We start from the raw sequence: 23,999 nt of genomic DNA on the forward strand, positions 1-23,999 counted from the left end.
AAATGCTCTGCCCAACATAAAGAAATGGCAGGAGAACAGTGTCACTAATTTTGAGAGGACCAGGGATATAGGTCTCTTTGGTCCCTCTTTGCTTTAGGCCATAGATATACTTAAGTCTCTACCAAACGAACAGTTTTTCTTCAACCTATCTACCCCCCAAAACCACCATCCTCGCTCTTTTTCTATTCCATAAAACTTAAGAGGCTCTCTCTACTTCTTGTTCACACTTCAGCCCACGATAACCTGGCTTCTATGACCACTGGTCTTTTGAAACTGCTGTAGCAAAGGTCAGCAGCAATTTCCTAACTGCTCATGCCTTTTCCACTTCCTCTTCCTGAGGCATCTGTGCTATAGAACATTCCCTCCTCCTTTGTCTTCCATGGCACAATCTTCTCTTGGTTCTTTCCTTGGCCTACTTCTGAAAGCAAGTTCATAGTTACACATTACTTCCTTTTCTCTCCTCAAATACATACCTTCTCTAGGATAATATTTGTTGCAGTCATTTTTGAGTTATCTCAGACTCTTCCTTCTTCCTTCCTTTGGTCTCACATAAATGGTATCCATTTTCTTTTCATATATAAAGCCTGCTAGCCCATACATACCTGGTTTTAAACAGATGCCCCACTTTTGATCATATTCATAATTTAAGGTGGTTGCACACCATGGCCCACCATAATTTTTATCAAAAATGCACTCATGATGCCAGGTCCCATTAACTAAGAATGGAAATTCACAAGGTCTTCCATAGGAGTTCCCATCTCTGGTATATATCTCTGTGGTATGGGGAGGAAGTAGAGGAAAGGAAAGTTAAAAACTGGACAGTCACCTTCAGTTAACTGATTCCTAAATTTTCTGTGAGAGAAAGATTGTTGTTTTCACTTAAGAGAATACAGTATCTAAGTAGGCCACACAGTGTGAAAATTCAGAGCATGGATGCAGCATTCAGCTCTGAACTTGAATGCTGGCTCAACTGTGGGGCTGTGGGCAAGCTCTTCAACTTTTATTAGCCTCAGTTTCTATATTTGTTACTTAGGAATAATCGTATCTAGCTTATAGGTTTGTTCAAGAGGATTCAATGAGATAATCCATGTAAAGCTTCATTTATTGTGGTGTGATGAAGAGCTAAACGATCCTGGCTTGATTCAGCAGGGATCAACTGATTACCATGGGTGGCAGAGAACTTCACCAGAAGGAGTGCCCTGCATGAGACTAAATTTACATTCTATTTCATTTTCTTTAGTAAGACTGGGGCCAGAAAAATCCCCTGGAATCACTGAGGGTGGGTATGGACTTTGGAACCAACTGTAGTTAGACAGATGGACACATAGCCCCATTGTTCACTGATTGGTGGTAGAATTGAGGTTGTGCGTCTCAAGAAGTAGGGGAAAGAAGAGCTGGATCTCTGAGAAGGTTCTTGGAGAGGAGCAGGGCATGGTAATTCATGTTATAAAAGAACCAGCTTTAGCTGGGCAGTCATGGGACTAGCTGGTGGCCAGCGATGTAGCAGAACTAGTTTTTCATTTTAAAATAATTTCCCCTGGTACGTGGAGAGGAACTGAAAAAATTATTCCGACCTCAAAGTATGCTTAGAAATACTAAAGGAAGTGCTCAATACTTTTGCGGATAACAGTTCTCTTGGAAAGGTGTTTTATTAGGACAGCTAACTGTGTAATTATTTTGGTTACCTTTATCCATATCCTTAATTTGTTTAAAACCAAGGTCATTATCAGATCAAATGATGCCTATTGGGTAAAGCATAATAGTCAGATCTCATCACCCTTTATCAGGCTATTAGGGTCCATTAAAATGTCTCACAGATATGCTTAAAAGTGTGCCTAAGAAATAAGTCAATCAGAGAAAGACATATAGCATATGATCTCACTGATATGAGGAATTCTTAATCTCAGGAAACAAGCTGAGGGTTGCTGGAGTGGTGGGGGGTGGGAGGGATGGGGTGGCTGGGTGATGGACACTGGGGAGGGTACGTACTATGGTGAGCGCTGTGAATTGTGTAACACTGTTGAATCACAGACCTGTATCTCTGAAACGAATAATACATTATATGTTAAAAAAAGAAGAAGACAGTAGGAAGGGAAAAATGAAGGGGGGAGATCGGAGTGGGAGACGAACCATGAGAGACTATGGACTCTTTCTCTCAACCCAGCTGAGGGTTCTAGAGGGGAGGGGGTGGGGGGATGGGTTAGCCAGGTGATGGGCATTAAGGAGGGCACGTATTGAATGGAGCACTGGGTGTTATACGCAAACAATGAATCATGGAACACTACATCAAAAACTAATGATGTAATGTATGGTTATTAACATGATGAAATAAAAAAATAAAATAAAATACACAAAAAAGTGTGCTTAAGATGGTATTTGATTCCACATTCTTTATCATTTTCAAATGTTTATTTAACTGAAGTATGAGACTTAATTTAACATTTTAGAATATATTAAGCAGCAGTACAGCAAAAAGTAAGAATAATCTAGATGCTTTTATTTGCAAACAATCTTTTAAAGAATATTGGTTTTGTTTTCCTCTGACATAAATGATTTTGGACAGGATACTTCTGTTAAAGAGTAATTTGACCTTATATTTTATAGGGAATCTGCTTATTACCTATGTTTCACTATTTATTTATTTATTTGTCAGAGAGAGAGAGAGAGCACAAGCAGGGGGAGCGGCAGGCAGAGCAGGCAGAGGGAGAAGCAGGCTTCCCGCTGAGCAAGGAGGCCAACGAAGGATTCGATCCCAGGACCCCGGGATCATGACCTGAGCCGAAGGCAGCCGCTTAACCAACTGAGCCACCCAGGCGTCCCCCTATGTTTCATTTTTAATGATACCAAAGTTCCCAAAAGCTCACGGCCACTTCTCTTCCCATATTATATCAATTAAAAGGAGTCCCTGAGCCCAGCAACTATTACTTGAAGAACCATCACTTTCTTCCTAAAAAATCTTGTGTTTCTGTTATACAAAGTGCTTTCACATACATTTCTTTTACTTCCTCTTTACTGTAAACCTGTGAGATTAATAGGGCAAGTATTATACTTTTTTATGAAATCCCCATTTTTGCAGTGTGGTTAAGTAAGACATTCAGTAAACTGTAAGTGACAGGCATGAGAGCTGGCTCTCTAATTAGAGTCCTTGACATGTTAAGGACACCTTGTGACTTTAATGGCTGCCTTCTCAGGTTTCAAGTTATGTTTCATAGCTCAAAGCTGGGTTTCAATTAAAAATCTCTCCTATTCACAACATACTTTGAAGAATGATAAGCATATAACAACCACGACATCAGTAGCAGCTAAATTATGCTAACTATTCAGGAAGAGTTTTATTCTCACACATTCTTCACTGCTACTGGACCTCTTAAATCCCATGTGTTTCTCTAGGGAGACAGGCTTTTCCTGAGAAGAATCTTCTGTGTGAATTTATGATGATAGCACTCTTAAAACAACAGCATATCCTGCAATAGGTACAAATTTGTGAGTTGAATCACTCACATGGAAAACTAACAATTTCTTCATTGAGGCAAAATAGCTTTAGTGGTCAAAGAGGTTGGCAGGCTCCTAAGAGTTGTTCAAAATGTAGACAGTTCAGTCATTTTCCTCTGGATTTGCCAAATATTCAAAATTTGAAGAGTGCGAGTGAGCTCAAGATATCTTAATGATTGATATAAATGCATATCTGGATGCTAGTCAAAAGCAATTCATTCATAACATGTATACAACTAAAGTTTTCTCTCAGATGAACATGACTCACACAGGGTGGGGGTTGGAGAGAAAGGCAACCCAGGACACAATGACAAATAATTTTTCTTATATTAGACGTAAAAAAATTTATAACAAATATTTATAGAGCAAAAACCAAGGGAGAAATAAAAAAAGCTATATTTGGGGAATTCAATCATGGTTTTGAATGGTAGCCTTGCTCTAACAAGCTGGATAACCTTGGACTTCACTCTTTTGGGACTCAGGTATCTTATCTTTCTTATCTCTATAAAGCTAGACAAAAGGTGGGGCAGGAACTAATATGGGGAGTCTGACAGCAGTCCCTGATAAAGTCCTTAACTTCAGACAGTAGTCTCTAATCTGAGAAGAGGAAGGGACTACATAAATTTAAAAGAGTAAAACTTCCAAGACTTAATATGTGATTAAATTTAAATGGTGAGAGAGGAAAGCAGGACACTCTACAGTGACTTGTAGATTTCTGACATACACGACTTAGATGGTACCAATCACCTGGAAAGGAATGGAGGAGGCAGGTTTGACCCTGGCTTCTGTGCAAATTAAAACTTGAGGTATGTGGCGATGAGTCAGAGCTATGTGAACCTTTTCTCAGAAATCTCTAAATTTCTTATTTGAAAATTCAGTGTTCCAAATATTGTCTCTGGTAAGGTCAGGAAATACTTTATGCCTGTGGGCTCTTGCTGGAGGCACTGTTTAAGTTCTCTCTGAGGTGGTACCCTAGGTGGGTTCTTAAACTTTTTTGTGCTACTGATCATTTGGGCAGCTGTGTGAAATGAGCAGGTCCCCTTCTCAGGAGAAAATTACAAATGCATAAAATAAAAACCATAGGATTACAAAGAAAACCAGTTAGACTGAAATTTGGGGGACTGAAGGAATTTACAACTATATCCCTCAAAAGAACCTGGGGCAGGAGACAGAGAGAGCCCTGCCAAGAAAATTCTCTCTTAGCTGCCAAGTTAGAGAAAGATTTTCAAAAGGCAAAATTTAAACTTGCCATTAAGTGGTATTCAGAAAGCAACTGCTTCTTTTTTTTTTTTTAGGTTTTATTTAAATTCAAGTTAGTTAACATATAGTGTATCATTAGTTTCAGAGGTAGAATTTAGTTTCATCACTTGCCTTTAACACCCAGTGCTCTCATTACAGCAAATACCCTCTTTAATGCCCATCACCCATTTACCCCATCCCCCTAACCCACCTTCCCTCCAGCAACCCTCAGTTTTTTCCCTATAGTTAAGAATCTCTTATGGTTTGCCTCCCACTCCATTTTTATCTTATTTTTCCTTCCCTTCCCCTATGTTCATCTGTTCTGTTTCTTAAATTCCATGTATGAGTGAAATCATATGGTAATCTTTCTCTGACTGACTTATTTCGTTTAGCATAATACATTCTAGTTCCATCCATGTCATTGCAAATGGCAAGATTTCATTCTTTTTGATGGCTGCGTAATATTCCATTGTATATATGGGAAGAAGCTGGCTAGCAAAAACACTTGTTCAACTACTCAAGGATTGAGGATTAAAGAAAAGGAAATCCCCATCTCTAATTCTCTAATCCAATATTTTCCCATAAGAGCAGAACCTCACATCTTAGAAATGGATGCATCTTCAATAGGAAATAGAAATAGTTACTATAGGAGAGAAATTTGTGCAGATAACTAAAAGACTAAGGGGCCAAATTTAGCTTAAATGAGCTTTGAGAGAAAAGAAAAATCTCTGTAAAGCTAAGTAAATTTACAAAGAAGAGCAAAGGTGAGATAATAGTTAAGACTTAGAGATGATTAAATATATATTTATATATCAACATTTGATGTAATTTAGAGCAACATGATAAAAAAGATTTGCTTGGGTGATAACTTATTACAACTACTCATTCTTTTTTTTTTTTTTAAGTAGGCTCCCTGCCCAGCATGGAGCCCAACTTGTGGAGCCTAATGTGGGGCTTGAACTCATGACCCTGAGATCAAGACCTGAGATGAGATCAAGAGTTGGACACTTAACCAACTGAGCCACCCAGGTGCCCTAACTGACTCATTCTTTTTAAACTTGGAAATTTGTTATAATCTAGTTTCTAGATCCAGAGCAAAGTTCACGATCAGCTCGCTCATAGGCAATATTCATATATAGTTGACACTTAAATAACATGGGTTTGAACTGCAAGGGTCCACTTATATGTGGGTTTTTTCGATAAATACAGTACAGTACTGTAAATGTATTTTCTATTCCTCATAATTTTTTTTTGAGAGAGAGAGGGAGAGAGCACACACATGCGCACACTTGAGTGGGGGAGGGACTGAGGGAGAGGGAGAGAGAGAATCTTAAGCAACTTCCATGCTCAAAGCAGAGCCTGACCTAGGCCTCCGTCTCACTACCAAGAGATCATGACCTGAGCTGAAACCGAGAGTTGGACACTTAACCAACTGAGCCACCCAGGCGCCCCTCCTTATGATTTTCTTAATAGCATTTTCTTTTCTCTAGCTTACCTTATTGTAAGACTACAGTATGTAATATATATAGCATACAAAATACATGTTAACCAACTGTTTACATTGTCAGTAAGGCTTCCAGTTAACAGTAGGCTATTAGTAGTTAAGTTTTGGGTGAGTCAAATTTTTAACTGCATGGGGGGCAGTTCCCCTAACCTTCACATTGTTCAAGGGTCAACTGTACTTATTTTTGAAAGCAATTGGGGAAAAAGTCCACTCTTAAAATCATAAACACAAACAGCAAAGTGTGACAGCCATGCCAAAAATAAAAATAAACTCACACAGGTCTTAAAGTTTTTCCATTACATAAAAATCTGTAGACAAGGAGAAATATATTTCCTCTATTTTTTGTTTTTCTTTTTTCTTCTTTTTAAACTTAGAATAGGTTTGATTTTATTAGGTCATTTGAATTTCATCCTGTTTGAAGGATTTCCTGTTACTCTAATGTTTCTTTTCCTCTGGAGTTCAGAATGTAATCATAGGAAATACATATGCTCATGTATCATAGAGAGTCCAAATCCCTGGTTTACTACAGAGTGACTGTGTGACCTCTGACAAGGCACCCAACCCCTTCTAGCCTTACCTGTAAAAGGGGAAAAGTAGCACCAATTTCACATAGGTAGCTCAATGATAATGCACAGTGCCTGGAATTGAATGCTAGCTCACTGCCCTTACCAATGCATGACTTTATTTGTGGTCAGTTGTGCATGTTCAATGTCACATTTACCAAACACAACGGCAAATGACTCAAAGTCCCTCTCCAATACTCACCACGATAAGGCTGGTCACAGAGGTTTTCCTCTGTGCCTCCTTTCTTCCAGATATCAGATGAATTTGTACTTGCTATAGCATGTCCATTCTTCAGAGCCAGTCTGTACTGGGCAGCTCCATACAGAGAGTGGTGCTCACATTTCCACCAGAGTAAGGCACTGGAGTCACAGTTGAACATTCTCAAGGAATCTGTGGGTTTGGTAATATCTAGCCCAAGGCACTTCTGGGATTGCAAATGAAAGAGTCGATGCTGGGACACCCACTTCCATACCATGTCCCTACTTCCATCACAGTCTGTTGCTACTATCCAGTCATTCAGTGGCTTGATGCACTTGCCCATGTTTTCATTGACGATGGTGAATGGATCATTGCCTGAGTCAAGACAGACAGTCAAGGAAGACATTTCAGAATTCTGAACTCTGTGGTCAGCGTGCCTTGGCCCCTGCTTGCTGAGGAGAGTCTGAGGACCCAGACTATTCCCACCCTCCAACCTCTATAAACTGCAATGCACTACACAAGGTCAGAGGACAGTGGTAGCCAGAGAGGCAGTATAGTGTATGTTAAGAGCATGAGCCAGTCTGCCAGGGTTCATAGTCTGCCTCTGCTACTTATTACCCATGTGATCAGGGCAAGTTATTTAACCACTATGCCTCAGTTTCCTCCTTTGTAAAATAGTACTTCATATGGAAGGTGTTAGGTTAAAATGAGCTCATACCTGTAAAGCACTTAGAAGAGTATGTATATTTGTTATTGTTATTCCATGAAATATCCCCTCCCTTTTTTTTAATGAGATGAAGAAGCTCCTTAGTTTTCATCTTCCTTAGACAGGTGGTCAATGAAAAATATCCTGAACTTATTCAGGACCACAGTTCTGTCTTGCTTATACTTTACCTACTATGGCAGGGTAAATTATTACATGGCATTACCGTGTCTCAGAGGAGATGGGAAGACTTCTGGGGGGCAGAAGTAGAATAGTGGGGTAAAGGGATGAGAGGAAATGAAGGTCTGGATTCTGAGGATAGGAGAGACCTGTGGTCTGCCCTATCATAGCACCTTCAGGAACGTTATGGGAAGCCTGTGGGGAGGGGTTGGGGGGGCTGCTGACTGAGTGGATCACCTAGGGAGGTTGAACCTGAGCTCCAGAAATCACCTGAGATACAGAATTCAACACCCAGTAGATTTGGACAGTGGGAAACCCAGAAGCAACGAGTGTAAGCTGAAGGCTAAAGGAGGGACCTCCCTGAATATTTCCCTGCAGTTTCTCATGAATTAGGGAGACCTCAGTGATGACAGAAACTGAAGTTCTGTTAACTTGGTGGAATGGGACTTCAGAATAAAATTTATTTTGATTTTATAAAAATAAAGTAATGCATTGTTTCTTGCACACCTAGGCTTGTGGAACAGGATTCACATCTGTCACAACAAACTACAATCGAACAATTTGGCCAGTGCTTTTACAAAGAAAAATTTTTTGAAGTTATAGCACAAAAGTTCATGTTGATGAGAGTAAAACTGAAATATTTTACACAAATTTAAAGAATCATTGTCAAAAAACCAAAGGATTCAGCAGAAGGACCTGTAAAACTTTAGTTCCCAAAAGGAACTTTCATTTTGATGCCAGCTTCATAATTACTGATTTTACCAGTGCTAAATACCTTTTCTAATAATAATTCACAGGATTTCAGAGTTAAAAATTCTCATATCAAGGACTTGAGGGGAAATTTCATCATATAATCAATAATAACTATAAAATCAAGTCACGTTTCAGCTCGAACTTTAAAGAGAATTTTTTGTTTTAAGCAGCAGCAGTAGCAAGAAGAGAAACAATAGGAACCACCACAAAATCCTGTAAAACATTAAGCTACTTTTGCTTTCAAATCTGTATTTTAAAATATGACACAGGACTGCAGTTAGGTGTCTTTGTCATAGCAGCTTCCATCCCTCACTCTTCCTGCTTTGACATCTCTCTGCCATTCTCTACTTTATGGACACCATTTGGGAGGACAGTTAACATAAAAAGGAAAACATACTATCTTAGATGATCACTCACAGTTTCTCCAATGTCCTCCTACATATTCAATATCTACTCAGACCCATGAGGGTCTTTCAAACTATTCTCTCTTTCCCAAACTATTCTCTCTCACTTCTCCAAAAAAAAATCTTGCACTCCAAAGTATCAGCAATTACTGCAGAAAAAAAGAAGTCTGCTTCTGCAGGAGAATAGGCATCCACCACCCTTGCTGGAACCCTCCCCTCCCTTGCCCTGTGGTCCCATTGCTCTCTTTCCTGGACACTTTGCTCTGTGCCCCAACCCAGACAGGTGAACCGGGCTAGCAGTGGCTTTGTTACATTTGCAGTTTGGAGTTCTAGAGTTCTCAAGTTGTCTTTGCAGAATCCAATAGATTACCACAGCTGTTAGTATAGTGGAGCAAGCAGTGGGATAAGGAGTTAGAGGTCCTAGATTGAAGACCTCCCTCAGCTACCAGTTCGCTGGGAGACCTTGGGGAAGTTGCTTAATCTCCCCAGGGTCTTTGTATCTCCAAATGTAAGATGAAAGCAGAGACAATATAAGATATCTAAGCCACTTTCAGTACTAACATCCTATGTTTCCACAAGATAACAGTTTTCCTAGCCTTGTAGGTTTTACCAGTCTTTGCTAAGTTCATTGTGTATTATTCTTGAACAGATGTCCACAACTTTATTATGCCCTGCTACTGCTAGTAGCATTTTAGGTCATTCTAACCCTATTAGTATCAGGCATGGGCACTTAGGTAACAGGGATGCTTTATAAATACTCTTTGGAAGAGAAAAAAAATTGCCCTTTCCCATTTACTCTATGTGTTACTTCTAGGACACCCATAGACTTAACAAGCTTGTAGAAACTCCGAAAGACTACAGGAGAGATGTGGAGTAGCATGGAGAAGGTATGTTAAAGAAGAGTTGCCAAACTTACCTAATTGCAACATCTATGGTCATAAATACTTGCCTTCTTCTAAATCTGTCTTTTAACCAAGTATGTATAATCAATGTTTGACATCTATAGTGGTCACTTAGCACAAACATTAATTACTGATATGATTTAAGGAAACTTGCCATTAGCCTTCATACATAATGCATGTGTAAGCATTCATACGTAATGTATAAGGTAGGGAGCGTCTTGTCTTCTCATGATGTTTCCCCATATTTTCCGTATCCTTAGCAGAAGCTGTTCAGTCTGCCTCAGTCTTGTGACCCTATTGGGATGGTAGACTGAAGAGTGGGAAGGATTGAAAATAATTCTTTTTTAAGGAAAATTTGTTAAATAAGGGTATATAAAATATTTCAGAAATGTATTACACTTTGAAAAGGTAATTACAGAGCAACTTATAAAACAGATTTTTTATTGACAACCTTATGCTGTATCTTGCTCATGTTACCTTACATTGGTCCTAAATGGAATTTTAATGCTTACTTCCACACAAAATATTTGGGCAAATCTAAAAGGCAGAGGTTGATGAAAAGAAGCCTCATCATCCCTAGTAGCAATTTTTATATGCTTCATTTTATATAAACATTCTAGTGGTGCCTGAGAGGAAATAACTAAGTAGCATTATCATATATTGAAAATGAATTTTTAGCATGCCACATTCATCAAAGGAAAACCATCTCCTGTTGCCTAATCATTAGGTAACCTTTGTCTTACCTAAACCAGAGAGCTTTGCACATTCCAAAGAGAAGCTGGACATCAACATTTTATGATCACAGACAAATGGAGGGGGAGATAGAGGCAGAAGGATGAAGACTGCAGCATTTTTAGTTTCAGGGGAACTTCTACAGCTCACAATGTTAAGCATTTTGTGGTCACCACCACGTGTGCAGAGTGTACAGGTGGAGTAGGAAAGAATCAGAAGTCTGGGTTTGCCAGTTCAAAAATAGGTCCTGAAGTGACCTTGGGTCCATGACAGTCTGCTAGGAGTCAGAAAGCTTTCGGGTTCAGATTGGGTGGTATGGGCTGGTGAGAACCTCAGGAGTCTCAGAAGGATTGATTTATTTCAAGCTGTTAGCTCTCCAAGGAGGCAAAAAAAGTAAATAAGCAATTGGCATTTCCCCAAGGACACAGAGGACCTCCTTCAGCACCTGAGCAACCCAGACCATCTGCACAAACCTAGCTGCATACATGTGACAGAGTGCATGCCATTACCAGCATTGTGAAGCTGACACACTGCCAAACAAGTTACTCAAATGGCTGGGGTTTCAAAATTCCAGGGCTTCCCTTTATGGGACCACAAGTCTGGTCTGAGGGTGTGTGTAAGCTGGCCAGAACAGCTGCTAAGGATGAGGAAGGATGCAGGAAAACAAATACCTATGAGGATCTAGTGCAGGGAAAATGGAGTTAAGCTGGTGTTCTTTGGTTTCGGTTGATGAGAAAGGCCAGGGATTGTAGAGAATGCAAAAATTAAGGAAATCTGGAATTCCGGGGGGGGGGGGGGGAGACAAAACAGTAGGACTAAAGCAGAAGTAGATGGAAAACAAGAGTTCAGTGATTGAAAGGTTAGTGTGTTTTGACTGTAGTTAGTTATGGCAATGAAATTTCTCTCCCTGGATAGTGGGGCAGGTGGAATAGAATTCTCACAGCCAGTAAATGACTTTTGGGAGTTTCCACGAGGGAGGGTCAAAGAAGAATGGAGAAGGGTGAATCAGATCAGTATTCACTAAAAGGTCCTTGATGTAGATAGAGTGATGTTATTCACACCCTGGGAAGCTTCTTCCCATCACTCTCTGAAAAAACTCTATATCTGGCAGTAACTTAGTTTAGGGGCCACAAGAAAAGAAGAGCCACAAGGGGGAACCTACAGTTTTCAAAAAACTTCCTTGCCCATCTTTTACTTCCTCATACAGGCAAGTTAACAGAAGTGGTAGGTGGTGATGGCTCACTGACTGCCCACTATGCAGCACAACTAAGAAAGTCCTCAGGGAACCTTCTGCTAAGGCAAAAAGAAAGTAAAAGCAAACTCCGGCTGCTACCAGGGGGTATGGTGAGCCTGGCACTACCCAGAGCATCACCATCGAAGGGAGTCTATTCCTGGTCCTGCTTCCGCAGTTAGAGGCAGGAAGGAGGTCCCTGGGCAAGCGACCAGAGCTCCAACGTGCGGCCCTTGGCCTCGAGGGAGTGTTTTGGAGCTGATAAATCCATTCATTAGAAGAAAGTATCGCTGCTCAAGGCTTTCGGGGAGGGCATCAAAACGGAATTACGAACATGGTCACTTTAGGAGATATAGCTTAACCGGACTTCCTTTTTGACTTGCACCTTTGGCTATCGTGCAAGCGAAGTCGGGCAATCATTAATCATCCTTGGCGCTGTGGGTAGACAGTTCCTCTAGACACCGAGTGGCCAAGGTGACCAAGAGGCGAAGGAGGGGCGAGATGGGCTGGATGGAGTTTGGGGAGTGCTGAGGAGCCTTTTACTCCGGGGAAGCAAGCAGGAGAAAGGCCCTGCTCCTCCTGCTTCTGCCCCACCCCGCCCTCCACCCCGCGCCCGAAGGCCATGGAGTGCCTTCTACTCAGAACTCCCCTTCGGCTGGCTCACTTCTTGGGTTCCGGACCCCCGAGGCAAGCAGAGTTGACGAGACCCGGAGCACAGCCCTAACCCGAACCGAGGAAAGTCGGCAGACCTGACAACGTCGAGGGCCCTAGCAGCTGGCGGGCTGCCAGCGGTTACCTGTGTGGCCAGAGGGCTCCGCCAGACCGAAGCACCTGAGGAGTAGCACGAGGAGCTCCGCCGCGCGGCGAAGGGTCGCCCAGCGAGTCCTCATCCTGAGCCGGCCCAAGCAGTCCAACCGGGTCCTCAGGCGCACGCGGCACCCACCCGTCCTGAGGCGCCCAGCCTGCGCTTTTGCCGCCGGCCTCCCCGGGGGGTCCTGCCACGCCCCCTCCGCCCTCGGCCAATCAGGCGAGGCGGGGTGGAGCAAGGGCGTGGAATTGGTGGCAGGAAGACCGCGAGCTGAGCGTTAGGCTCACCTTCTAAAGGACTGACCCTTCGGGAGGCGGGAAGTGCGCGTGGAGCGAGAGAGCAGTGTCGCGCACACTACCAGGCTTGGGGGTCCTGGCTCCCACCTTTTCTTCAGTAAAGTTGAGGAGACGCGGCTCTTGCTGGGACTTGGCAACACCCTGGTGGGTGGGTTGGGTCTGTTTAGGACCTTGTTCTCTGTAGCGCACCTCAGTGTGGGAGGACTTCATGGCCCGGCTGGGCTGGAAAGGCACCCACATCCTCTCGGACCCCAAAGGCGGAAGTCTGCACCCGTAGGGTTGCTGCTGCGGTCAAGCCAAAGAATTCAGGTGGCCTTGGTTGCGTCTTGTGTATTTGGATAGTGCAAACAAAGGCACCCTGCAGTTTCACCCACAATTGTTAAAGAATTAAAAGCAAGAGTTATTTGAGTGACCCTAAAATCAATACTTCCAACGATTTAGGCCTTATAACCATCTGACCTTTGCACGTAAGCCTTTTCTTAATAATTAAATCATCATATCATCATCATCATCATCCAGTAGAAATGTGGAAGTCTGCATCCCAAACCAGCAATGTGAGAGTAATATTTATCCTCTCCCTGTGGGATCTGTAGTCATTATAAATAGGCTGACCTAAGTTGCCTGGGTGTGAATGTCCTGTAATTTCAAACCTCATAAAAGCACATGGTGTGTACCCAGAATCACCTGCATTGCTGTCCCCCAAGAGTGAATTCCTCCATGAGGAGAGGAACATCTAGGTTGCCTTTCCTTTTTTTTTTTTTTTTAAAGATTTTATTTATTTGACAGAGAGACACAGCGAGAGAGGGAACACAAGCAGGGGGAGTGGGAGAGGGAGAAGCAGGCTCCCTGCTGAGCAGGAGCCCGATGCGGGCCTCAATCCCAGGACCCTGGGATCATGACCTGAGCTGAAGGCAGATGCTTAACGACTGAGCCACCCAGGTGCCCCTAGGTTGCCTTTCTTGATTCCAACTGCCAAGGCTTCACTGATGGCTCCCAAATCTACCTTGGGTCTGTTCTCTCCCTACCTGGGCCTTTTAGTTCAGTAGATATGTTAAGCACTTGCCATTATGAGGTTGGGCACCTCCCAGGATAAGATAAAAAGACAACATCCCTGCCTGCTCAAGTTTACTGAGTACTGGGGGAGACTGAGGCACACACAGCTTAACTCAGGGCAGAATGAATGGGGAGACTAGACAAAGCTTCAAGGAAGACAACACCTAAACTGGGCCTTGGGTAGTGGGTAGGAATTTGACCATGTACAGCTGCTTGGAGAAAAATAGTGACAGAATGGCAGGAAAATGCAAAGCTATGTCAGAAGAGGTCAGTCCAGTATGGCCATCCTGCAGGGTGCATGTGTGTGCATGTGTGTGCATGTGTGTGTGTTGAAGGTAGTTGTGGTGGAGGACTTAGTGAAGATGACAACAGAGAGGTGTGTTGTGGCTGTGTTGTGAAGTGCCTTGAATATGATGTCAAAGACATTGATTTGATTCTCTAGAACTTGTCTCTAGAAAGTTCTAAGTAAGACAATCTGCTACTGCTCTGATTCCCTTTGCATTTGTGGCTGCTTGCCTTTCTGATCCTGCCCAGCTTGGAGCTAGTTGAGGGCAGGGGTCTTACCTTCTCATTATTACCGTCCTACACTGAGCACTAGGCCTGACCCAGAATAAGCTCTCAATAAATATGAGTTTACTTAATTAATAACTTCCTAGAGCCACGACCTTAGCTTAGGGCCACAAAAGCTCCTGTTTGCATTATGTTGCAGTAATTTCTCAATTGACCTTCCTGCCAGCAATTTCCTTCTCAGGAAAAGGAATCTTTGTTTGGAATATGTCACCTTTCTTCTACTCACATCCTTTCAGTGCTAACAGGGAGTTCAGGAGGCTTGTGAACCCCTGAAATTATATACAGCTTTATGAATACACTTAAAAAATTTTTTTTTTGAGAAAGAAAAGAGGTCCAGGGCTTTCATGAGAGTCTCAAAGAAGCCCATAATACAAAAAGAAATCTTATGTAGGACAAAGCAAGCTCCTCTACTATCTGAACTTTTAATTATCTTCCTATGTCACGCCTTGGTTCAAGCAACCTGTCTGATCTGTTTTGCCCTTTCCTATCTCTGCCCATATAGCCATATTTTCTCCAGTCTAGAATGCCTCTTTTCGCTCTCTCTTGTCTTAGTCCTACCCTTCCAGTTAAGGCTCTGCTCAAATTTCACATTTTATATAAAATGTCTCTAAGAAGAACCTTAACCCTTGGGGATTCCAAACATCTGGATATTGTTGCATTGTGTTCACTTGGCATTTAACACGTATGCTTCCTGCTGCTTGAGTAGTTGCCTCTTATCTGCGGTTTTGTTTTCTGTGGTTTCAGTTACCCTCAGTCAACCACAGTGCAGATGTTCCTTCTTCTGATGTCTGATCAGAAGGTCAATAGTAGCCTAAAACTATGTCACTACAACATTCAGCTCATTTCATCTCATCATGTAGGCATCTTATAATCTCCCATTATTACTAGGAGGATGAGTATAGTACAATATCTTGAAAGAGAGAGAAAGAAGAGAGACCACATTCACATAACTTTTATTGCAGTATATGTTATAATTGTTCATTTTTTATTACTAGTTACTGTTGTTAATCTCTTAATCATACCTAATATATAAATTAAGTTTTATCATGGTTATGTATAGGAAAAGCATAGTATTTATAGGAGTTGGTCCCATCCTTGGTTTCAGGCATCCGTTGGGGGTCTTAGAACATATTCCCCATGGATAAGGGGGGACTACTGTACTTTTCTGTAGTTACATGTGCACTGATACTCCACCTAGGTTATATGTCTTAATTTAATCTTATTTAAACTTAATCTATATTTATTGCCTATGGCAATAATAGAAAGCAGTGTATCCTTCAAGTCTCACCCTGAATGTCACTTCTTCAAAGAAATCTTTCCTGACTGCAGTCTAGGTCAACTTCCTCTGTGATAGGTTCTCAATGCATCCCACACTTTGTTTTGATAGCACTTATCATAGCTGGATTGAACAATTATTCACTTGCTCATTTGCGGAATGTCTAGCTCCCTTTCCAGGCTGCAGGACCCATGAAGGCGGTGTCTGTTTAGGCACTTCTGTGTTTCCAGTACCTGGACCATGATTTGCTGGATGAATGAATGAATAAATACACAGTAAGTGCCTCATAAAGGATGAATGAATAAATAAATCCATGGTAAATGCCTGGTGCAGACAACAGGAGATCTACACATTTAAAAAAAGGGAGAAATCAGCTGGGGTGGATGGGTGGGAGGGTCTTCAAGCACTAGATTGAATGTCCTTGGATGAGTAACAGTCAGTAGATAGAGGTGGTGGGGAGAACACCACATGGCTGAGGCCATGATGTGAGCAAAATAACAGTCGTCTGCCACCTGCCAGGTGCCAGGCCATGTGCTGAGCATTTCCTGTGTGCTCTTGCATCTGATATTTAGCCTATGAATGAAATATTATTATCCTTATTTTACAGATGTGGAAACTGAGACAACATAGACAAGATTGATATAACTAGGCCAAGGTTAATAGATAAGTGAGAATACCAAAATGGAAATCTAACTATAGAACTTGCATGAATGTGTGAGAGTATTTGTATTATTTTATTCCCCATCACAATTAGGAAGAGGGAACATGAGCTTTTAGATCTCTAAAGTGAAATTTTAAATTATAAAATGTGTCATACCTCAAAAAGAGTAGCTAGGTTGTGGGTCTCCTCCTGATCATGTCCACATTACTCTCACACAGAGGTAACCCCTCCTCAGAGTTATCATTCCTTTCTTTATAGTTTCCCCATATATGATTCATTCCTTAAATAGTCTATATAACTTTGCAAGTCTTTGAATTTTATGTAAGTAGAATCATTTCAAGTTTTTTTGGGCACTTATCTTTTTTGCTCAAAATCATGCCTGTGTCATTTATCTGTGTTGGTGTGTGTAGCTATAGTTTGTTCATTTTTCTGCAATGTTCCATTGTAAGAATAAAGCATACTTTATCCATTCTCTTGCTGGTAGACATTTGAGTAGTTTCTAGCTGGGTAATTTGCTGTAGTTAGCAATGCTTCTGTGAACATTGTTGTACATGTCTCCTGGTGCACATGGCTAGATTTTCCTGAGAGTGTGTTCTTAGAAGTGGAATTCCTAGAGCATAGGGTATGTTCAGCATCAACATTATTAGACAACGCCAATGTGCTTTCTGGTTTGCACTCCCAGCGGTATGTACAAACATTCCCACTGCTGAACATCCTCAATACTTGGCATCTTAACATTTTTGGTGGGGAGCAAAATGGCATCTCATTGTAGTTAAAGGTTACATTTTTCTGATTGCTAATGCAATTGAACATATTTTCTTATGTTTATTGGTTATTTGTATTTCCTTTTCCAATTTGTATTCAGGTTATTTGCTAGTTTTCTCTTAGATCCACTTTCTGCCCTCCCCTGCTTTGAATCTCAAGGACCTACTCTGCATTCTCAGGCTCCCTTTCTCACTACCTTCTGGTTGGGTTCAGCCAATGAGAGTTACTGGCAGGAAATGGAAGTTTGGGAGGGGGAGAATCCAAGGTGTTTCCCTCCTCTATGCCTTGGGAGCATGCCAAGCAGGGGCTGTGTCTCTTCTGTGGTTCCACCTCCTACCTGGAAGCCTCAGCTTTGTGGTCCAGTTCCTACCAGGCAACTGTGCTGTGCTTCCAGCATGTTTGGGTGTTTCCTTCTCCAAGGTTCTAGCTCCCACAGGGTAGCCCGGGCTCCTATTTGGATAACACTAGTCCTTCTCTGTTCCTCAGGTCCCAGGGGTAGTAGTAGCTTCTTGTAATTGGTACTTTCTAGATAACCTCACTGGCACTTATTTTTAGGTCTTTCAACATCTCTGTAAAAGGTTATTTCCCTATATTAAACTTCTATTGAACTACCTGGCACAGGTTTTATTCTCCTTACTGGACCATGATGATACTGATTTAACATATGATAGAAATGTACCTGAGACAACATCCAAAACTGAGTAAGATGTGAACAAGAGAAACTACAAATGGAGCATATTCAACTGCGTGAGGAGTTGTGGCATAAAGAAAACCAGTGTGGGGGATGCCTTGGTGGCTCAGTTGGTTAAGCATCTGCCTTTGGCTCAGGTCGTGATCCCAGGGTCCTGGGATCGAGTCCTGCATTGGGTTCCCTGCTCAGCGGGGAGCCTGCTTCTCCTTCTGCCCGCCACTTTCCCTGCTTGTGCTCTCTCTCTCTCTGACAAATAAATAAAATCTTAAAAAAAGAAAGAGAGAAAGAAAGCAAGAAAGCAAGCCAGTGTGGGATGCCTTTAAACTACAGTTTTGATGATGCCCACAGATGGTCCCAGGTGTAGTAAGGAGGCCACAGGAGGCCCAAACAAGGGCTTGGTCTAAGAATAAATTTTGAACAATTCCCACAGCACCATGATAATAAAGATTTGTATTTATTCCTGGTTATAACTAAGCTCATGAGGACTATAATCATGGATATAGACCCCAAAGGGCAAATATAAGTTTGTAATTCACCCACTTAAAAAACAAAAGACAAAATTAAACAACTTCTTTTATTAAAATAAACTGAGCTGGGGCGCCTGGGTGGCTCAGTCATTAAGCGTCTGCCTTCGGCTCAGGTCATGATCCCAGGGTCCTGGGTTCGAGCCCCATATCGGGCTCCCTGCTCGGCAGGAGGCCTGCTTCTCCCTCTCTCCCTCTCTGAGCTTGTGTTCCCTCTCTCGCTGTGTCTCTCTCTGTCAAATAAAATAAAATCTTAAAAAAATAAAATAAAATACACTGAGCTTACTCTGCAGACTTTAAATTGTAGAATTCTCAGATGAGGAAATGTTCCATCAGTATATCTACAGAACATTGACAGAAGGGACTGGAAAGGAGCCAATGTGGCTGACTCATTCCCTTACTCAGCTTAACCTCATGCACAGACACCAAGGAACTATGGAATTATAGAGTTCACAGAGAACTTTGGAGTCCATCATCTGCCCTCCCATTTTATGGACAAGGAAACTGAAGCTCAGATGGTTCAGTGACCTTTGTGGATATAAGAAGCACAAGAGAGGTTAGATGCAGACCCCTGAGATTTGCAAGAAGACTCCCAAAACACCAATGAGAACATCTTAGGGCTGGTTACGTGCCTCTGATAGAAGGCGGGGGTGAAATTTAGGCGCAAGGTGATGATGCAAGGGTGGGTCATAAGTTAAGAGGCTGCTGGTGTTGGTAAGACTTGTGTACTTGGTAGCAGTGTGTTGCAAAGATCAGTAATATGTTTTGGGTAGGAGTGTAACATATCAAGCATGGTGGGAATTCCCTAAGAAACATTTTTGTCAAAGGTGCATTCTTTGGAAAATAAGGAAATAATTTTAATGGTACAGATGATTTTCTGGATGTGGGAAATGTGATGAAGGATTAAGTTTTGATACTGGCATGCATTCACTATGTTTGGCAAAGAGGCAAGAATTAGGATGATATGTTTGCTTTTTTACTTATATAATTGGAAGTTCTTTCCTCAGAATAACCAAATCCATTGCTAAAATCTGTTCTAAGACAACAACAGTTCAAATGATAAATAACCAAAGCCCGGGAGTCCTTGCTCCTCAGGGAAACTGGTCAGGTTTACACTTTAGAACAATTATTTTCCTGGCCTTAGCAGAAGATAGTGAAGAAATCAGAGTGTGATGTGACTCTCCTTCAAAGCTGACTCATAACTCAGGACCACCTAACTTGTTATTTAAGGGTGAGTTTAAGATAGCTTACCTTAGTTAAGTTTACCTTAGTTAAGGTAAGAATGCTGGCTGACTGACTTTTAGAAACACTTATCCAGTATAATAGTGAGAATCCTAAGCAATTATAGTACTGAGAGCTATGACACTGTTTAGTACTGAGGGGTATTACTGTATTTACCGATTTTACCATTATTCACCTTTTGTCAACTCACTAATATCTCCATGAAGCAGATGGTCCACACTTTTCCTTTCTAGGAGCCAGTTCTATCTCCTTGTAGACTTCCTTCAGGAAGCAAAATGTGCCTCTTACTTTGCTGATAGGCTAGAGGCCATCTAATGTGAGTTCACCAGGTCTCTATTTTTCCTCTCTGTAACTCATCTTTATCTCAGCCTTGGAGGAAAAGCCAGACCCCTTTTTCTTAACATAACTTCTTCTGTGTTCCCAACCATATCTTTCTCCTGTCTAGTAATTTTTAGTTTCTCCCTCTCCATGAATCACAGGAAGAGACACTCTGAGAATGTTTTAAACTTTTTATTTTTTAAAATTTTTTTAAAAAGATTTTATTTATTTATTTGAGAGAGAGAGAGAGAGAGAGACAGCATGAACAAGGGAGAGGGGCAGGAGAGAGAAGCAGACTCCCTGCTGAGCAGGGAACCCAATGCAGGGCTTAATCCCAGGACCCTGGGACTATGACTTGAGTTGAAGGCAGATGCTTAACTGACTGAGCCACCCAGGCGCCCCTAATTTTTTTTTTTTTACTATAGAATATAAAAACTACACCCAGAGTAGAGAACATAGTGTAATGAATTTACTGTTCCCATCACCTTCTTCAACAGTTATCAATACATGATCAGTCCTGTGTCATCTCTACTCTGACCCACTCTCTACTTCTTTCAGATTATTTCGAAGCAAATCTCAGACATCAAATATTTCATCTGTAAATATGTCAGTATGCATCTCTAAAAGATAAGATTTTGTAAAGACATAACCACAGTACATTATCTCACCTAAAAACAATGACAAGAATTCCCTAATACTGTTAAATATCTGATTGGTGTTCATGTTTTCCCAATTATCTTATAAATGTTATTGTTTTGTTTTTACAATGTGTTTGAATCAGAATCTAAATAAGGTTTTTACATTGACACCGGTTGAGATTTCTCTTAAGTATCTTTAAATCTCTAGGCACCTTGTCTTTCCATTCTTTTCCTCTTGTAATTGTATGAGAAAAAACTGACTTGTTTGTAGAATTTCTCAGAGTCTGGATTTTGATTATTGCATCACTGTTGTGTTAACATGTTCCATTATCCCTCGTAACTCTTATACATTAGTAGTAGGCTTTATGAGACTCAGATTCAATTTATTCATGACAGTGCTATTTCATATGTGCTGTGTTTTCCTGTCAGGAAGCCCATAATGTGATATTTTTTCTCATTGTTTGGTGATGTTATCAGCCATTGATGATCATTACTGGGATCATTGAGAATTAGAAATCAGATATTCTAATTCTATCATTTTTTTCTTCATTTATTAGCTGGATGCTTCTTTAAAGAGAAATTTTTCCTTATCAACTAGTTGGTTACCCAGAGGTACAGATCATATAGGAAACTTGATTCTTCCCTTTATTGATCAGTTTTGGAAGTATAAGGAGGTGGTTCATTCATAGCATTCTCTAAAGGCGACCAATGAGATTTTAATTTTTAATGATCATTTATTCATACTTGATATTTTTCAATCCCTTTCATTTATTATATTTGTTGATGCTCCACTTTTGCCAGGGGAGACATCCATAGGAGTCTTTCATAGTTTCCTCATGATCTGGAATGACAAGATGTTTCAGTCTCAAACTGTACATTTCTTGTCCCAGACCTGGAATCAGCCACTTCTCTAAAGATGTCTGCTTCCTTTTAGTTGGAAATCATAGAGACCAAACTGGGTGCTAGGACTACTCTTTCCTGATAGGTTGGTCCTCATTTCCATCATGGGTTTTGAAACCAGACATGTGGATTTGAGTCCTCACCCCACCACTTGCCAGCTGTTGGTGGTAGAAATGCCCTTTTACTTTTTTATTTTGAAATATAACATATATGAAAAAGTATGTAAAGCATACATGTGTAGTATAATAAATTACAAAGTGAATATCTATGTAACCACCACCTAGGCAAAAAATATGTAACATTTCCACAGATACTGTCTCTGTCCCTTTTTATCACACATCCCTTCATCCTCTTTAGAGGCAGTCACTATTTGCACTTTAATGATTATAATGTCCTTACTTTACTTTATAGTAAATAATAGACCCCTTAGGTTTCCCTGTTTTTGAACTACATACAGGTGGATTCATGCTCTGTGTATTCTTTTATATCTGATTTCTTTTGCTCAACACTATACTTGTAAGATTTATTCACATTGTTGTGTGTAGCTGTGTTTTTTTCATTTTTGTTGCTATATATATCTCATTGTATGAACGCACTGTAATTTGTTTATCCATTTGATTCTAATTTTTGACAAATACAAATAAGGCACTTTGATCATTATACAAATATTCTTATGTATAAATGCATGCATTTGTTTTGAGTATATTCCAAGGAGTAGAATTGCTTGGTCACAGGGTATGCGTATATCAGACTTTAACAGATAATGCTGTACTATTTTCCAAAGTTGTTTTGCCAATTTACTATGTAAGAAAAAGACCCAATTGGGCTTCCTGCTTCTCTTCTTAAAGACCATTCAATGGGAAGCTCTGAAAGAAAAAGAAGCTAAGACTTGCAGGGGTTACTTTAATCTGTAGTAATGAAAAACAACAATCACAGGAATAAATCCGTGGAGCTTCCTATTCCCTGCCTCTTCTTTTGGAAATTGTATTGTTCTCTGAAATATAGTTCAAATAGGCCTCTTCCTTGAAGCCAACCCTGATTCCATTAGCTAGAATGAGAATGCTTGCTAGGTTTTCCTTTGTATTATAATTATGTGCAGTCTCATCATCCCCACTGGAGCAGGCACCAAGTCTTAATGGTTTTTTTTCTTCTTCAGAGTTTTATTTTATTTTATTATTTTATTTTATTATGTTATGTTAATCATCATACATTACATCATTAGTTTTTGATGTAATGTTCCTTGATTCATTGTTTGCGTATAACACCCAGTGCTCCATTCAGTACGTGCCCTCTTTAATACCCATCACCAGGCTAACTCATCCCCCCTCCCCTCTAGAACCCTCAGTTTGTTTCTCAGAGTCCATAGTCTCTCATGGTTCGTCTCCCCCCTCCAAGTTTTATTCCCTACTCTCTAGTACAATTCCTTTTAATCAAAGAAAAGAAGTCTGTCAGGCAACAATGGATGATAATTCAAGAATTAAAACTAAAACCTTCATTTGTTTAGTAAAGGACACTGGGTTTTTTCCCCTCACTTTTGTGAGTAGAGTGTGGACCACTGTGTTTTGTGAGGTCACCACAAAAAAGTCTGGGTAGAATATTTATGGCTACTTCTATTTCCAGTTCCTTCAAAGATGCTTTGTATGTTTTGTGATTTAATTCATTGTATGGCTGTTTTATAGTGTTAGTATTATATTGTGATGTCTATGTGTAAGTTAAATAGTTATTGAGCCAAAGGGATTTTTAGTGTTTTATTATTCTTACAGTAAAATAATTTAGTCAGCAAATTACTTACCAGGTTCCTGTATGCAATTTACAGAATGAAAGACACCTAACAATTCAAAAATTAAAAAACAGAATACAACCATAAATAAAGGTGTATCCTTCCTACCTTGTAAATAGCTGTAATTGGTCTCTGCCCCATGGGTGGTCAGACTTCCCCTGTGAGTTAATAGAAAACTAAGGAAACACTGTTAAGGTTCTTAAATGTACTTCAACTTCACATTGCTCTTAGTGGAAAGGGTTGATTTCTGGAGCCTGTGTATGTGTGTGCGCACATGTGTGCACAGGCGTGCGTGACATACCTGCATATCTGTAGGTGTCTTTTCCCTATTGATATTGTCCTCCTAGGTTTGTTTCTTATATCTTTGCTTTTCAAAGTTTAAGATACTGCTCTATGATTGCAAATGGCACATCATCATTTCCACACTGGGTATATAGAGCACTTTAAGTTCCTTAATTTGACATACAGTTTGCAATTGTTGTCTTCACTTGTTATCACCTTGCCATATTTATGCCTAGTAGGCATTACCCAGATGAATATGAGTGTACTTTGGCCTGAGCTTCTACCTCTCACAC

At 40.7% G+C, this 23,999-nt stretch overlaps 1 protein-coding gene across 4 annotated transcripts in view; it reads right to left on the bottom strand.

The window, feature by feature from the left end:
* Nucleotides 1–12,871, bottom strand: part of LOC113919880 (lymphocyte antigen 75-like) — a 129,688-nt gene extending 116,817 nt beyond the window's left edge. For all 4 annotated transcript variants that reach the window (XR_003519150.1, XR_003519148.1, XR_003519149.1 and 1 more), the window contains exons 1-3: nucleotides 12,699–12,871; nucleotides 7,001–7,372; nucleotides 603–773 (exon numbers count right to left, since the gene is read on the bottom strand). Coding sequence is in view for 1 of the 4 variants with exons in the window: in XM_027589762.1 (XP_027445563.1) it covers nucleotides 603–773; nucleotides 7,001–7,372; nucleotides 12,699–12,792 (637 nt within the window). In the remaining 3 variants the exon portion in view is untranslated. The remainder of the gene's footprint in view (nucleotides 1–602; nucleotides 774–7,000; nucleotides 7,373–12,698) is intronic.
* Between the last annotated feature and the right edge of the window lie 11,128 nt (nucleotides 12,872–23,999).

Source organism: Zalophus californianus, chromosome 3 (genome assembly GCF_009762305.2).
Source record: "Zalophus californianus isolate mZalCal1 chromosome 3, mZalCal1.pri.v2, whole genome shotgun sequence".
NCBI classification, from domain to species: domain Eukaryota; kingdom Metazoa; phylum Chordata; class Mammalia; order Carnivora; family Otariidae; genus Zalophus; species Zalophus californianus.